Source organism: Odocoileus virginianus, chromosome 15, assembly GCF_023699985.2.
Source record: "Odocoileus virginianus isolate 20LAN1187 ecotype Illinois chromosome 15, Ovbor_1.2, whole genome shotgun sequence".
NCBI classification, from domain to species: domain Eukaryota; kingdom Metazoa; phylum Chordata; class Mammalia; order Artiodactyla; family Cervidae; genus Odocoileus; species Odocoileus virginianus.
The window spans coordinates 38,459,864-38,476,142 of NC_069688.1; the positions used below are offsets into that span (position 1 = coordinate 38,459,864).

At 36.5% G+C, this 16,279-nt stretch overlaps 1 protein-coding gene across 5 annotated transcripts in view; it reads left to right on the plus strand.

The window, feature by feature from the left end:
• The window catches only part of CSMD3 (CUB and Sushi multiple domains 3), a 1,331,483-nt gene that overhangs the window by 1,271,866 nt on the left and 43,338 nt on the right, over positions 1 to 16,279 (plus strand). For all 5 annotated transcript variants that reach the window (XM_070477231.1, XM_070477232.1, XM_070477233.1 and 2 more), the window contains 2 exons: positions 11,359 to 11,538; positions 13,240 to 13,413. In XM_070477231.1, coding sequence (XP_070333332.1) covers positions 11,359 to 11,538; positions 13,240 to 13,413 — 354 coding nt within the window. The remainder of the gene's footprint in view (positions 1 to 11,358; positions 11,539 to 13,239; positions 13,414 to 16,279) is intronic.

The following is a 16,279-nucleotide window of genomic DNA, read 5'->3' on the forward strand; positions in this document are numbered from 1 at the left end:
CAGTTTTTTTCGTTAGCTCCTTTGTGAGTATTTGTACTTCCTGAATAAATGACTGAAAATAATCTATTCATGGGAGGATGCCATCAAAGTAATGCCATGTCATATTTGTGATTCTGGAGAAAGTTGGTTGTATTAATAGTTAATATCTTGCTTGAAAACTGTGTGTGATGACAAGGCTGTTGAAATACTGTGTGATTTTTGTCTCTTGAAAGGTAAGGACAAACTATGACTCAAAGGTTGTTGAAATAAGCATTATTAGAACAATCAGCCAAATCTGCAGTAGCAAAATATTTTCCAGTTATTGATTTGAGTCAGTAATAAGTAATATTCCTGTCCTTGTGTCAGTACCAGATACTGTTATATCTCATCTTTAGAAGTAGTTCTTTATTTCACTCTGGACAGTTTGGTCTTGGCTTAATCAGTTTTTCTCCTAGGTCTCCAAAGATCTCTGTGAATGTGTGTCCTCTCTTGTTCTCTGTCTCATAAAGTTCTACTTTGTCCTCTTCCGTCCAATCTGTCTTTAAAACTCAGAGGTCCTTCTTCTTGTGCCCACTGAAAAAATATCTTTGGGCAGTAAGATGAGGCAGTCATAGCACTCATCTCATTTGTTTCCTGTCACTCGAGGATTACTGTGCTTTGCTGCCTGATGAAAGTTGTTTTTTTTTTGTTATTTTTTGAGGGGGGGTAGGGTTGAGGAGTTGTTTTAAAACAACTTCTTTGTTTTTCCATCTTGAAGGAAAGAAGGTCTCCCACTTCCTTTGAAAATGTTTCATTTTTGTAAAACTGAACAACTTGACAATTAACAAATACGCTTTACTCTTTTCCTACTATAGGGCTTCCCTGGTGTCTCAGATGGTAAAGAATCTGCCTGCACTGCACATGACACAAGTTCAATCCCTGGGTCGGGAAGATCCCCTGGACAAATAGGCTTTGTTGTTTTCATGCTATACCACCCTACCTGAGCCTTTAAAACTCTTACCCAGTACCCTTGAAATATTAGCTCAAATGGCACATGCGGGGAGAAACCCTTCTTAGGGCACGTCTTCCTCATATCCCTTTTGGCTAACACCTCTCTCTCTACACTGTTTAACTCTTCTATGGCAATTACTTATACCACTAAACTATAAGCCTCAAAGGGCAATAAGAATCAGGGCTGTTTTTCCTCATTGACCCTCTAGCACATGATATGTAAATTTAGTAAATAGTTATTGACTGACTTAAATATCTCATATGAGCTTTTTTTTTAAGCTATTAGTACATATGACTTTCCATTCCACTCCATTTTAAAATACTTGTAGAAACGGCTTGTAGTTTTATTATACATAACATGGTACATGTTTCTGGTATATGCAAGTGTTAGTCATTCAGTGGTGTCTGATTCTTTGTGACCCTTTAGACTGTAGCCTGCCAGGCTCCTCTGTCCAAGGAATTCTCCAGGCAGGAATACTGAAGTGGGTTGCCACGTCCTCCTCCAGGGGATCATCCCGACCCAGAAACGGTACCCGAGTCTCCTATATCTCCTGCATTGCAGGCGAATTCTTTACCCACCTGCTGAGTCATCAGGGCAAGTGTTTGCAATATACAGTTATGAAAAAGAATGAAATAATGAATGCATTCAGAGTAAAGGAAATCTGCTGAGTAACACATTTTTTCATGTTGAGTAACAGTTTCACTTAATCATGGGTAAATACCTAAGTGTTTATATAAAGTGTTTGCCAATTTTAGTAAAGATAAACAAATAAACACATCCTAATTCTTAAGACTGAAATTGCATTAAATTTTTTACTGAATTGTCTTCATTTTCCTTAGGAAAATTTTAACCAAGTTAAAAACACTCAATCAAGACAGACTGGTAGGAAATAACATATTGAAATATAACGTCTTTTTTTGTGTAAGTCCTTTAAGAAGAAATATTATGCTCACTAAGGTATTTCAAGCATTAGCTTTTAGATGATATATTGCTGTTAAACTGAAAACTGAGAATTTTAATTGTTGATTTACTTCTTTAAATCTTTTTTGATTTAGGCAAAAAAACTGCTAAAACCTAGTAGCAACCCAAACCAAAGGTAGAACTAAAATAATCCTTCCCAAAAAAACACAGAGAGAAGTCTCAGTGAAAATTAAAACAGATTAAACTTTTATAATTAAAGAATTTAAGATATTGAAAATATTAATACACAGTAATCGATTGCTTAGAACCAGAGTTGCAGAGTCTTTCTTGTTAATTTGCAATGGAAGTTGATTTAAACCTATGATTGATAGAATAGTATAACTTTAGAGCTGGAAGAGATTGTGGTATAGACTCACATGCATAGGTCAGGAAACTGAGGCAGCAAATCATTTAATTGACTTACTAGCTACTAACTTTGACTGTGTGAATCTTAACAAATTGTGGAACATTTTTAAAGAGATAAGAATATCAGACCACCTTACCTCCCTTCTGAGAAACCTGGTTGCAAGTCAAGAAGCAACAGTTAGAACTGGATATGGAATAATCGACTGGTTCCATATTGGGAAGGGAGTACATCAAAGCTGCAAATTATCACCCAACTTATTTAAATTATATGCTGAGTACAACATGTGAAATGCCAGGCTGGATAACTCACATGCTGGAATCAAGATTCTGTGAGAAATAACAACCTCAGATATGCAGATGATACTGCATATGGCAGTATCTCCAATGGCAGAAAGCAAAGAGGAACTAAAGAGCATCTTGATGAGGGTGAAAGAGGAGAGTGAAAAAGCTGGTTTAAAACTCAACATTCAGTAAACTAAAATCATGGCATCCAGTTCCAATACTTCATGGCAAATAGATGGGGAAAATGTGGAAATGGTAACAGATTTTATATTCTTGGGCTACAAAATCACTGTGGATTTTGCTGCAGCTGCAAAAGTAAAAGACACTTCCTTCTTGGAAAAAAGGCTATGATAAACATAGATAACATATTAAAAAAATGTGGGATATTGCTTTGCTGACAAAGGTCCATCTAGACAAAGCTTTGGTTTTACACTAATCATGTACAGATATGAGAGTTGAACCATAAAGGTGGCTGAGTGCTGATGAATTGATGCATCAGAATTGTGGTGCTGCAGAAGACTCTTGAGTCCCTTGGACAGCAAGGAGATCATACCAGTCAATCCTAAAGGAAATCAATCTGAATATTCCCTGTAAGGCCTGATACTGAAACTGAAGCTCCAATACTTGGCCACCTGATGCGAAGAGCTGACTCAGTGGACAAGACCATGATGCTGCAAAAACTGAGGGCAGGAGAAGGGGGTGACAGAGGAGGAGATGGTTGGATGGCATCACCAACTCAATGTACATGAGTTTGAGCAAACTCTGGGAGACAGTGAAGGACAGGGAAACCTGGCGTGCTACATTCCATTGAGTCACAAAGTCAGACACAAATTAGTGACTGAACAACAATTACTGACAGACCTTACCAGTGAGTAATTATTTCTACCACATAAATGGAGAAAATTTCCCATTGAATGAATTTTTAAATTTCTTAGAAATAAAGGAAACTCTAAGTTCAAATAAAATATACTTTTTGTCAAGTTTTGATTTAATGTAATTGTCTTTTGTGGGCATTTTTTATAGTATCTATATGCAAGGATATAAATATGAATTGATTTAAACTAGGTATGAAAAAAAATTAAAGAATTGGACTAAATTTCTAAACCAGATTCCTGATTCCAAGTTTTGGAAAACCCACCTAAGCAAAACAAAACTTTCCTTTTTTTCATTTTCATTCAAATTGTTATTATTTTTAAAACAAAATTAGAGATACCAAGGGAACATTTCATGCAAAGATGAGCTCAAAAAAGGACAGAAATGGTATGGACCTAACAGAAGCAGAAGATGTTAAGTAGAGGTGGCAAGAATACACAGAAGAACTGTACAAAAAAGATCTTTGTGACCCAGATAACCATGATGGTGTAATCACTCACCTAGAGCCAGACATCCTGCAATATGAAGTCAAGTGGGGCTTGGGAAGCATCACTACAAACAAAGCTGGTGGAGGTGATAGAATCCCAGTTGAGCTATTTCAAATCCTGAAAGATGATGCTGTGAAAGTGCTGCACTCAATATGCCAGCAAATTTGGGAAACTCACCAGTGGCCACAGGACTGGAAAAGGTCAGTTTTCATTCCAATCCCAAAGAAAGGCAATGTCAAATAATGCTCAAACTACAACACAATTACACTCATCTCACATGCTAGCAAAGTAATGCTCAAAATTCTCCAAGCCAGGCTTCAACAATACATGAACCGTGAACTTCCAGATGTTCAAGCTGGTTTTAGAAAAGGCAGCGGAACCAGAGATCAAATTGCCAACATCCATTGGATCATCGAAAAAGCCAAAGAGTTCCAGAAAAACGTCTATTTCCGCTTTGTTGATTATTCCAAAGCCTTTGCCTGTGGGATCACAATAAACTGTGGAAAATTCTGAAAGAGATTGGATACCAGACCACCTGACATGCCTCTTGAGAAATCTGTATGCAGGTCAGGAAGCAACAGTTAGAACTGGACATGGAACAACAGACTGGTTCCAAATAGGAAAAGCAGTATGTCAAGGCTGTATATTGTCACCCTGCTTATTTAACTTATATGCAGAGTACATCATGAGAAACGCTGGGCTGTAGGAAGCACAAGCTGGAATCAAAATTGCTGGGAGAAATATCAATAACCTCAGATATGCAGATGACACCATCCTTATGGCAGAAAGTGAAGAAGAAATAAAGAGCCTCTTGATGAAAGTGGAAGAGGAGAGTGAAAAAGTAGGCTTAAAGCTCAACATTCAGAAAACTAAGATCATGGCATCTGGTCCCACCACTTCATGGCAAATAGATGGGGAAACGGTGGAAACAATGGCAGACTATTGTTTTGTGGGGGCTCCAAAATCACTGCAGATGGTGACTGCAGCCATGAAGTTAAAAGACACTTGGTCCTTGGAAGGAAAGTTATGACCAGTCTAGATAGCATATTAAAAAACAGAGTCATTTCTTTGCCAACAAAGGCCCATCTAGTCAAGGCTATGGTTTTTCCAGTAGTCGTGTATGGATGTGAGAGTTGGACTATAAAGAAAGCTGAGGGTTGAACAGTTGATGTTTTTGAACTGTGGTGTTAGAGAAGACTCTTGAGAGTCCCTTGGACTGCAAGGAGATCCAACCAGTCCATCCTAAAGGAAATCAGTCCTGGGTGTTCCTTGGAATGACTGATGCTGAAGCTGAAACTCCAATACTGTGGCCACCTGATGCGAAGAGCTGACTTATTTGAAAAGACCCTGATGCTGGGTAAGATTGAAGGCAGGAGGAGAAGGAAATTACTGAGGATGAGATGGTTGGATGGCATAACCGATTCACTGGACATGAATTTGAGTAAACTCTGGGAGTTGGTGATGGACAGGGAGACCTGCCATGCTTTAGTCCATGGGGTTGCAAAGAGTTGGACATGACTGAGCTACTGAACTGAACTGAACTTTGCATTCCAGTCCCCTATGATGAAAAGGGCATCTTTTTTGATGTTCATTCTATAAGGTCTTGTAGGTCATCATAGAACTGTTCAGCTTCAGCTTGTTTGACATTAATGGTTGGAGCATAGACTTGGATTACTGTGATATTGAATAGTTTGCCTTGGAAATGAACAGAAATCATTCTGTCGTTTTTGAGATTGCACCCAAGTACTGCATTTCAGACTCTTTTATTGACTTGGAGGGCTAGTTCATTTCTTCTAAGGAATTTTTTGCCATTATAGTCTATTTAATACTCCTGTGAATTAAATTCATGCATTCTGGTCTATGTTAGTTTACTGAATCCTAAAATGTCATTGCTCACTCTTGCCATCTCCTGTTTGACCACTTCCAATTTACATTGATTCATGTACCTAACATTCCAGGTACCTATGCAAAATTGTTCTTTACAACTTTGGACTGTACTTCGATCACCTGTCACATCCACAACTGGGCATTGTTTTCACTCTGGCTCCATCTCTTCAGTCTTTCTGGAGCTATTTCTCCACCCTTCTCCAGTAGCATACTTGGCACCTACCAACCTGGGGAGATCATCTTTCGCTGTCATATCTTTTGCCTTTTCATACTGTTCATGGGGTTCTCAAGGCAAGAATACTGAAGTGGTTTGCCATTCCCTTCTCCGGTGGACCACTATTTGTCAGAACTCTCCCCCATGGCCCGTCCATCTTGGATGGCCCTACATGGCATGGCTCATAGTTCCATTGAGTCAGACAAGGCTAATCAGTTTGGTTAGTTTTCTGTTACTGTGATTTCATCCTGTCTGTCCTCTGACGGGTAAGAGGCTTGTGGAGGCTTCCTGCTGGGAGAGGCTGGCTGTGCTGGAATCAAGCTCAGTAAATCTTTAATCCAATTTTCTGCTGATAGGTGTGGCTCTGTTTCCTCCCTGCATTTTATCCTGAGGCCAAGCTATGGTAGGGATAATGGCCATGATGGCAACATCCTTCTAAAAGCCTTATGCCAGCATGCCTTGGCTCTTAAGACTTTTTACCTAAATGGTCTAGTTGTTTTCCCTACTTTCTTTAATTCTGAATTTTGCAATAAGGAGTTCATGATCTGAGCCATAGTCAGCTCCCAGTCTTGTTTTTGCTGGCCATATAGAGCTTCTTCACTTTTGGCCCAAAGAATATAATCAGTCTGATTTCATATTAACCATCTGGTGATGTCCATGTGTAGTGTTGTCTCTTATGTTGTTGGGAGAGAGTATTTGTCTCCAGAAGAGAGCTAACCATCAGTGCAGTGCTCTCACTTAGGGGTGATTTTGCTTCCCGGGAGACATTTGGCAGTGTCTGGACGTATATTTGACTGTCACAGTGCAAGTGAGTGGCATGTGCTATTGGTATCTAGCGAGTAGAGATCAATGTTAAACATTCCTGATGCATAAAAAGCAGCCAAGAGTGATTGGTTTAGAATGCCAATAGTGCCAAAGTTAATATCAAGAAAATTTACCTTACTGAGATACAAAATAGGGAAACTGGCTTCTGAATTCAGGGATGGTATAGAATCAGAAGTGTTACCATGGAGATGGCTTGACCACCTTTCTGGAACTTCACTGTGCTAGAGGAGAAATCTGTTCTGGACTTGAAACCCAGCAAAGCACATGTGTCATAATGCCCGAGTAAACATATCCATTGCTGCTTTGTGGCCAGTGGGAAAATGGTGGGCTAGCTCAACTGTCACATGGGATTGATTACATGAATCATGTTATATGTATATCCATGCAAGGGAATGTCATGTCATTAAAAACAAGTCACATGGATCTATATGTATTACCATGCAAATATGTTCATTAGATACTGAGTAAAAAATAATTTGTGTTATATTGATATTCTATTTAAAAAGGCAGAATTATAATGCTCATTTAAGAAGCTAAAAGACAAAGTAGGTTTGAAGTAGCATAGATTGACTAGAAATACCACAGTTCTATTTTATATTGGCTGTAGAGGTTTATACTTAGATGTATCATAAATAATATCAAATGGGCATCAATTACATGATAGAATCTAATGAGAAAAGTTCCCACAAAACCAAATTTAAACCCTTTAGTTTATGTATTTTTGAGAATCTGAGTTATTTAATTATTCCTTACATATTCATTCACTCATTTGCTCTTGAAGCAAGTATTTATTTAATCTCTTATGAGTCATGCACTAGACCAGGCTTAAATAATTCTAAAGGAAATAGACAAAATAACTGTCTCTACGGGGTTTATTGGGGTGTGAGTGTGTGGATGAGTGCACATGCATACACTCATGCTGTGTGCATAAAGGATTCTGGTGACCTTAGAAGATAGTTTTTTGCATTAAATCACAGCAACCTGCTGTTATGCACTAATGTCTCTGAATTTTAGGGTACAGTCCTAAAAGGCCACTATCCTAAGGTTTTTCCTAAAAAAATAAAAACCAAAAAACCTGAAAGCCTCTTTTTGTTGCTGAAAACAAGCTGGTGGTGAATGAATTTATTGTGGAGCAGGTGCTATTTACAAAGATTGTTGCTGTTGGAAACTGCCTCTTTGACTGGCCTTTGCTTCGTTATGAAGCCACCAGACAAATCTTTCTGAAGCTGTTGTTATCAGTCCTTCCATTCATGATGCTGCCAAGATATGCAGAACTCTTTCTCAGTGCTTCTCGAAAAGAAACCCTCTGTCATCTCTTTCAGTGGCTGCATCTCACTCGGCTCATGTGCCTTACGATTGGGTTAGCTGTTCTTTCTTGCAGAATTCTAATTCAGCCTCCAAAGTACTGACCAGAAAACAATAATGATCTGTTGGTATTGGATTTAACTTTTCTTCTTCTTAATTTTAAATCTAGATTAAAGATATAAAATAACATATAAAATATAAAAAAGTAAAATAAAAGAAAATAAATTGAGGTCAAACTTGCTTATATGGTTACACATTTTAAAACTGCAAAAAGAATTGACACATATTGGTAAATAAGCTGGATTTGATTTTCTATCCAACTCAGTTTTACAATTAAAAAAAAATATTTTCCTCATTAATAATGAAGAGAACAAAAATCATTCTATACACAGAGCTCTTATTAGGAGTCAGATGGAAACATCAATGAGTGTGATTTTAGGAAACTCTTGGGGGTTCTGAGGATTATCAAATGGATTGTTGTGAATATTGTTCTGTAATTTAAATATCATCATTCATGGTCCTGAAACTTCCTGGCTCAACAGATTAGATTAATATGAAAGAAACCTTGGCATTCGTAATTTTTAATGGTAAGTTAATAAAACACAGTAGAATTTAATTGCCATTAAGTTCTTCTTTGTCTTAATCTATTTTTGGTCTTTAACCCTAGACATCCAAAATACTAGAAATTATTAAAAATGAAAATGAGACAGTATAACCTAGATTTACCTGGTAAACTTATTTATCCTTTTATGAAAAGAAAAGTGATTCAAAAGGCAAAAAAAAAAAAAAAAAAAAAAACCAAAAGGCCAGTTTACTACTTGATTTTGTCTCCAGAAAAGGAAGTATGTAACCTTCTCTTTTCTTTTTTCTCTTAGCCACAAGAATACATTTAGCCAAAAGTGCTCAAATAATGGTTTTGAAAACATCAAGTGTTTTTATGGCTTATGGTGGTTTGGTGTTTTAGTCGCTAATTCGAGTTCAACTCTTGTGACCCCATGGACTGTAGCTTGCCAGGTGCCTCTGTCCGTGGAATTCTCCAGGAAAGAATACTGAAGTTCATTGCCATTTTCTTCTCCAGGGGATCTTCCCGACCCAGGAATCAAACCCAGGTCTCCTGCATTTCAGGCAGATTCTTTACCAACTGAGCTACAAGGGAAGCTTATGTATATATGATCTCTATTAAGCCTTGTTCATAAATGAACACACATATATATACCTTGTTTGTAAATGCCATATTTAGACTTAAATATCCTTACATTTCTTATGCTGTCACCAATCTTTTTGAAAGTTCTTATATGGCATCATCAGTTCAGTTCAATCGCTCAGTCATGTCCAACTCTTTGCAACACCATGGACTGCAGCATGCCAGGCCTCCCTGTCCATCACCAGCTCCCAGAGTTTACTCAAACTCATGTCCATTGAGTCGGTGATGCTATCCAACCATGTCATCCTTTGTTGTCCCCTTCTCCTCCTGCCTTCAATCTTACCCAGCATCAGGGTCTTTTCAAATGCGTCAGTTCTTCGCATCAGGTGACCAAAGTATTGGAGTTTTAGCTTCAGTGAACACTCAGGACTGATCTCCTTTAGGATGGACTGGTTGGATCTCTTTGCAGTCCAAGGGACTCTCAAGAGCCTTCTCCAACACCACAGTTCAAAAGCATCAATTCTTTGGCACTCAGCTTTCTTTATGGTCCAACTCTCACATCCATACATGACTACTGGAAAAACCATCATAAATGAGAAATTTTATATGTAATTTGAGACATATTTATGGACCAGCATTATTGACAGAACTTCTTGCTCTAAAGTTTCCTATGGTTGGGGTTTAATACTTGATGATCGCTATCTCAGATTCCTAATGGTTTAATCTTTGAATCTGTTTTTTATAATTGAAGTCCACTGGGACAATGGAGCATGTGCTAAGGGTTTATAGATTTTGTTGTTATTCTTCGATTGCCAAGTTGTTTCCGACTCTTTACGACCTCCTGGACTTAGCTGATCATGCTCCTCTGTCCATGGAATTCTCCAGGCAAGAATATTGTAGTGGGTTGCCATTTCCTTCTCCAGGGGATCTTCCTGACCCAGGAATCAAACCCATGTCTCCTGCTTAGCAAGAAAATTCTTTACCACTGAGCCACTGCTCTGCCATATGCAATTTGCCTCCCTGCCTCCCTGTCTTCCTAGGTTATGTTATAGGCCTTAGCTTCCTACCACCTGGTGCCCTTGCCTGACCTTCCCACTGCCACCCCTGCTCTGAGCCACTGATACCCTGTGCCCAGTCTGTCCATCATGTATCATCAGAGGGATGCTCACATTGCACCTTGTTCTCCATCCTTTTACTGGGGTCTTGGTGCAGGTATGGGTGGGGCTAGTTGGAGTTGTATGTATTCATGGAGTCTTAGAGCAGAGCAGGGCAGTGGTTTACCTTTTCCTGGACTGGCAATAACAAGGCAGATATAGCAACCACTTGACATAGGCCTCTTACTAACTCCTAATCCAGGAAGCAGGCACGTTCCAGAGTAGAGGTTGAAATTTCCTTGGGGTTGTTCTATCACGGGATGAGGATGAGATGGTGAAAATGGGAAATTGATTTCTCCATCCCTAACTGACATATTCATGTTTACATTGTGCTTACAAATTGTGTATCTCACCCAGTATGTGATAATTCACATTTTATAGTTTATTCATTCTTTCATTTATTCAATAAAATTATTATTTTTGTACCTGACATCAGTTTAATTAAAAACTATTGTAATATCCAGTTGAGTGATACTGTGCAGGAAAATAAGGTCTCAGTCCAGCAAGCCTCTTAATTTAGAGATTTCAGTAACCATACATAGGAGTATAAATTTAAAATATTCTGTTTTTATCTGATAGCATGGCTTCTCTATGATTATTTAATTTAGATTAAAAGAGGTTACCACATCAGAGTTTCCTACAATATATTAGCATAGTAACATTTTAAGAGTCTAAATGACCATTTCTGGACCATATGTATAGAATTTGTAATAGGTGATCATAATTAGGAGTTGATAGTGTGCGGTTTGAATATGCTTATGTTTTATCATTAAAATGAGCATGATAACTGATTTTACCTACTTTTATATTAATTATGCCATATGCTTACTATTCCTCTCCATTAAATACATGCCACATTCACCATCTGCTTTTCCAATCCATATTAATAGTAATCAGTTGTGGAGACCCAGGTATACCAGCCAATGGACTGAGATATGGAGATGATTATGTGGTTGGACAGAATGTTTCTTACATGTGCCAGCCAGGCTATACAATGGAATTAAATGGTTCAAGAATCAGGACTTGTACAACTAATGGCACATGGAGTGGAGTCATGCCAACTTGTAGAGGTAAGATAATGATTTTGTCAATATTTATTAGTGATAATCACTATATATTTTCTGTATTAATATGCATATTTAAAATAAATTTAAATAGTGTTTTTTGTATCATTTCATCATTTTTTCTGGTACCAAAATTGAGTGCTTCAGTCTTTACTTTTAAGCCATATAGATAATAACATATAAGATTTTAAAATTTTTTAACAAAAATGTATCTCATTCTAAGTAATGACAATGAACTGTAATACAGCAAAAATATGTTCTGGGACTTTCCTGGCAGTCTAGTGGTTAAGATTCTGCTCTTCCAATGCAGAGACACAGGTTCAATCCCTAATCAGGGAACTAAGACCCCACATACCAACATGGCACTGCCAAAAAAAAAAAATATATCATGTCCTGTGATACATAGTCACCATCATCATTTATGTGGATCAATGAGTATTTAATAAAGAATATAGTAGTAATGAAATAGAACTTTAATTTGGTGATCCACCTGGGTCAGTTATTCAAGGATGGGAGAAAAACCTTCTATAATTTGAAAATAATCAGCCTGAATTATAGAACTCTACTTGTTCTTAAAAGGTAAAACTGTTTCTTTGAAGAATGCAATCTAGAAGTAATATTTTAGTCAATACAGGTATAGGTTTACTACTTTATGCTATTTGTTTTCCATTGAAACTATTTCTATAAGCTTTTTGCTGATTTTTTGATTACTTGTAAAATACTATACATTCAGTGTCAGACAATATGTATTGTTTTATAATAATACTGATTTTTAGTCATTGAGATTTCTCATTAAGGTACATCTCTAAATATCTGTGAATTGTCAGTTTAATGTCTCCCTGACATAATCTAACACTAAAAGAATAATTCCAATGCATGTCTTTTTTTCTTGACTACACAATTTCCTAGTCAGATCATGATAAATATACAGTTTTTATATGAAAATATATAAACAGACATTTTATATTTTACAAATTATTTCATACATTATTGATTTTGATAATGACAATATTATATAACTCAAAATTATTTATATATGTTGCCAGTCATCAAAATAAAATCATTCCTCATTTTTAGATTTTATAATTGGTGGCCCTCTTTTTCCTTTCATCTCTGTCTCCTTATCCAACCTATCTTTTCTCAAAGACATCTTAATTTTAAAAATGAATGATTAAAAATTTTATAATGCATTTAGAGCCCTACAATAAGATTTAGCATATGAATCTAAGTGGTTAATAGGACTAATTTAGATATTTGAATGAGATACATGATCTGTGTTTCAAAAATGTCACAGATTTACTCCCAGGTTCCTTGCTGCAGTGTGACTCTATAGATAGCCAAACACAGCTCTTCAGTCTGTCTAAAGGTTGCTGGAAATAATTTTATATAAAACTAATAATTTATCAGTTGCAGTATACTGGATAGGAGGTCACCCTCTTTTTCCTTTCTTTCAATGTCAGGAAGCTTGTTATTTTGTAAGAGAATCTCTGAGAACCAGTAGACATTATGTTGCCAAGAAGTAGTCTCATCCTAGAGGAATTAATTCCAGGGATGTTTCAGGAATACTACCAGGAGAATAAAACATGTCACACCATATTGTCCTCCAAAAGGTTAAATTAGCACATATGCTTCTTCTAATGATATTTATTTCTGTTAACACCAGGATATTTCAACAGCTGTGTCTAATCATTTTTAATGTAATTGCAGCTGTTACCTGCCCAACTCCTCCCCAGATCTCTAATGGAAGGTTGGAAGGAACAAATTTTGACTGGGGCTTTAGTATTAGCTACATCTGTTCTCCAGGCTATGAACTGTCCTTCCCTGCTGTTTTGACCTGTGTAGGGAATGGTACCTGGAGCGGGGAAGTACCACAATGCTTACGTAAGTATAATTTCCATACTAAAAATTGTATTTTTCCACTTTCACTCTCTTAGAGCTACTTTACTGAGATTACAACTGTTATATATTTTTTTCCAGATTTTGCTAGAACAAAAATGAGATTGTTAAGCTCTTTCCCATGCATAATTAAAATTCAGTTAAAAACAGTATTTACCAATGTAGCTATTTTTTATGTAATCCAACCTTTATATTCCTTCTGTTCTGACTAAATTTTAGGCCAAACTTCTTTGTGTGCAAAACACTGTACATTTTACTTATCTTGTTTTTTGGGTGATGTCCTCTACTCAGGTTTGTGTTCCTTGAAGGCAAACTTCTTGTTTCATTCACTTTTGTAACTTAATATGTAGTGTAATACTTGGCAGATATTAAACTTAGAAGGCTATGGTAATTAAAACATTACGACATTGGGACTGGCATAGAAAGTAAACCAGTGTTAGAGAATAGAGAGTATAAACCATTGATACTTAATGTATTATGGAACAAATCAGTGGGGGAAGAATGGACATTTCAATTAATGCAATAAGGCAGTTCATTTATATATACACACAGAGAGTCTTTGTCTTACACTAAATAACAAATCAATGTCAAATTCATTAGAGAATTAAATATAAAATTTTAAAGATTATAAGACTACCTAAATGACCTTGGAGTAAGAAAGTATCTCTTGAAATGTAAGAGCTCTACCTGTAACTGAAAAGTGGAAAAAATAAACTACATTTAAAATTTCTCATTTCAAAAGGCCAATCATAAACAGGATAGTTTATTTGAAGAGCTTACTGTTAAGTGATTGCAAATATTAGGCAGGGAATACCACCATTTGCTGGCCCATCAGATCATTCATATCACATTTGCTGCAGAAAGTATACTAACCAGTTTTATTTAGCATGAGAGATAAAACTAGTGAACTTCAGCAGTTGTGATTTATTAGACTGAAATTTATGCAACATCTAAATTCTGATTCATGCTAACCATCATCTAAGAATAGACCAATGTGTTCTAAGTGAGACTATAGTAGTAACTATTCAATAGCTACTTCAGAATAGATAGATACAAGAGAATATTACAGAATTGAGTTTATGGTAAAGTTTGTTTGGTATGAGTGAAAAAATCTTAAGTTTCTCAACATAATGTTTTATTTTGGTATCTATTAAAACACAAATACTAATAAAATACCATAGGCATTTAAATTGTAATAGATATCCAAATATAATAAGGCTCACTTTGACCCAGTTGCTTTACATATATATAGCAGAACTCCTGGGGAGGTATTTTCAGTTATGACATTATAATAGATAATGACACCTGAGTTCAGAGAAAGAGGTCAAATTGTACAGACCTTGGGTAACTCTGCCACTTAGGGACCAGCTGCTCTATTTCGTGGCTTAAGGTCTTTAATGTAAACATGCTGTCTGATCTTCCTAGGTTTTTCTATTATGTATCTTCCTAGGTTGTTCTATTGTGTGTGTGTTTCTTTATATTTTGCATATCAAAGGTCTTTTTGCATTCTTAAATGGCAGCCAAATGATGGATCCTTTTAAACCTAGAGAGACTAACAAATTATTAAATATGAAGTGCTCTCATTGTAAATAACTGCTTTGTTGGTTCCTATTAAACAAAAGTCAAAGTAACCTAAGAACTTTTTTTTTCATATTATTTTTTACTTCAATTATGTTTATTCAAGATATCTCCAAATAAACTGAGGAAATACATGGTATCTGAAACATTTTGAAATGAGTGAGGTTATGAGAACAGTTTTGAGTTATTGAAGGGAAAATAATGGTGTAATAGCGATACTACCATGATAACAGGCAGAATTTAGGGCATGTTGGCTGTCAAGAGAAATGATTTTATCTTTTTTTTTTTTCATTTATTTTTATTAGTTGGAGGCTAATTACTTCACAACATTTCAGTGGGTTTTGTCATACATTGACATAAATCAGCCATGGAGTTACATGTATTCCCCATCCCGATCCCCTCGCCCCCCCACCTCCCTCTCCACCCGATTCCTCTGGGTCTTCCCAGTGCACCAGGCCCGAGCACTTGTCTCATGCATCCAACCTGGGCTGGTCATCTGTTTCACTATAGATAATATACATGCTGTTCTTTTGAAACATCCTACCCTCACCTTCTCCCACAGAGTCCAAAAGTCTGTTCTGTACATCTGTGTCTCTTTTTCTGTTTTGCATATAGGGTTATCATTACCATCTTTCTAAATTCCATATATATGTGTTAGTATGCTGTAATGTTCTTTATCTTTCTGGCTTACTTCACTCTGTATAATGGGCTCCAGTTTCATCCATCTCATTAAAACTGATTCAAATGAATTCTTTTTAATGGCTGAGTAATATTCCATGGTTTATATGTACCACAGCTTCCTTATCCATTCATCTGCTGATGGGCATCCCTTGCATTCCTATACACAGAAATCACAGAACTTTTTTGAAAGAGAAAATGGTTTCAGAAGCTCCCTTGAGGCCTTCTCAATGGGCCTTACAAATGCTAGTAAGAGCAATTAAGAATATCAACAGAAAACTTGGAGAAAAACAAGAAAGGCCTATATATCGTTTCAATGAGGTTAAAAAAAAAGTTAAAAAGATTTTACCACAAATAAATTAAAAAAATAAAAAACTCTTTGGGTGATTATTTAGAATGGGATAAATAAAATAGACATTTATGCAATTAAAACAAGATTTGATATTACTGCACTACCTAAAGTTGACTTTCCAGGTGGCTTAGACTGTAAAGAATCTGCCTACAAATGCAGGAAACCCAGGTTCAACCCTTGGTTTAAAAGATCCCCTGGAGAAGAGAATGGCAACCCACTCCAGTATTCTTGCTTGGAGAATCC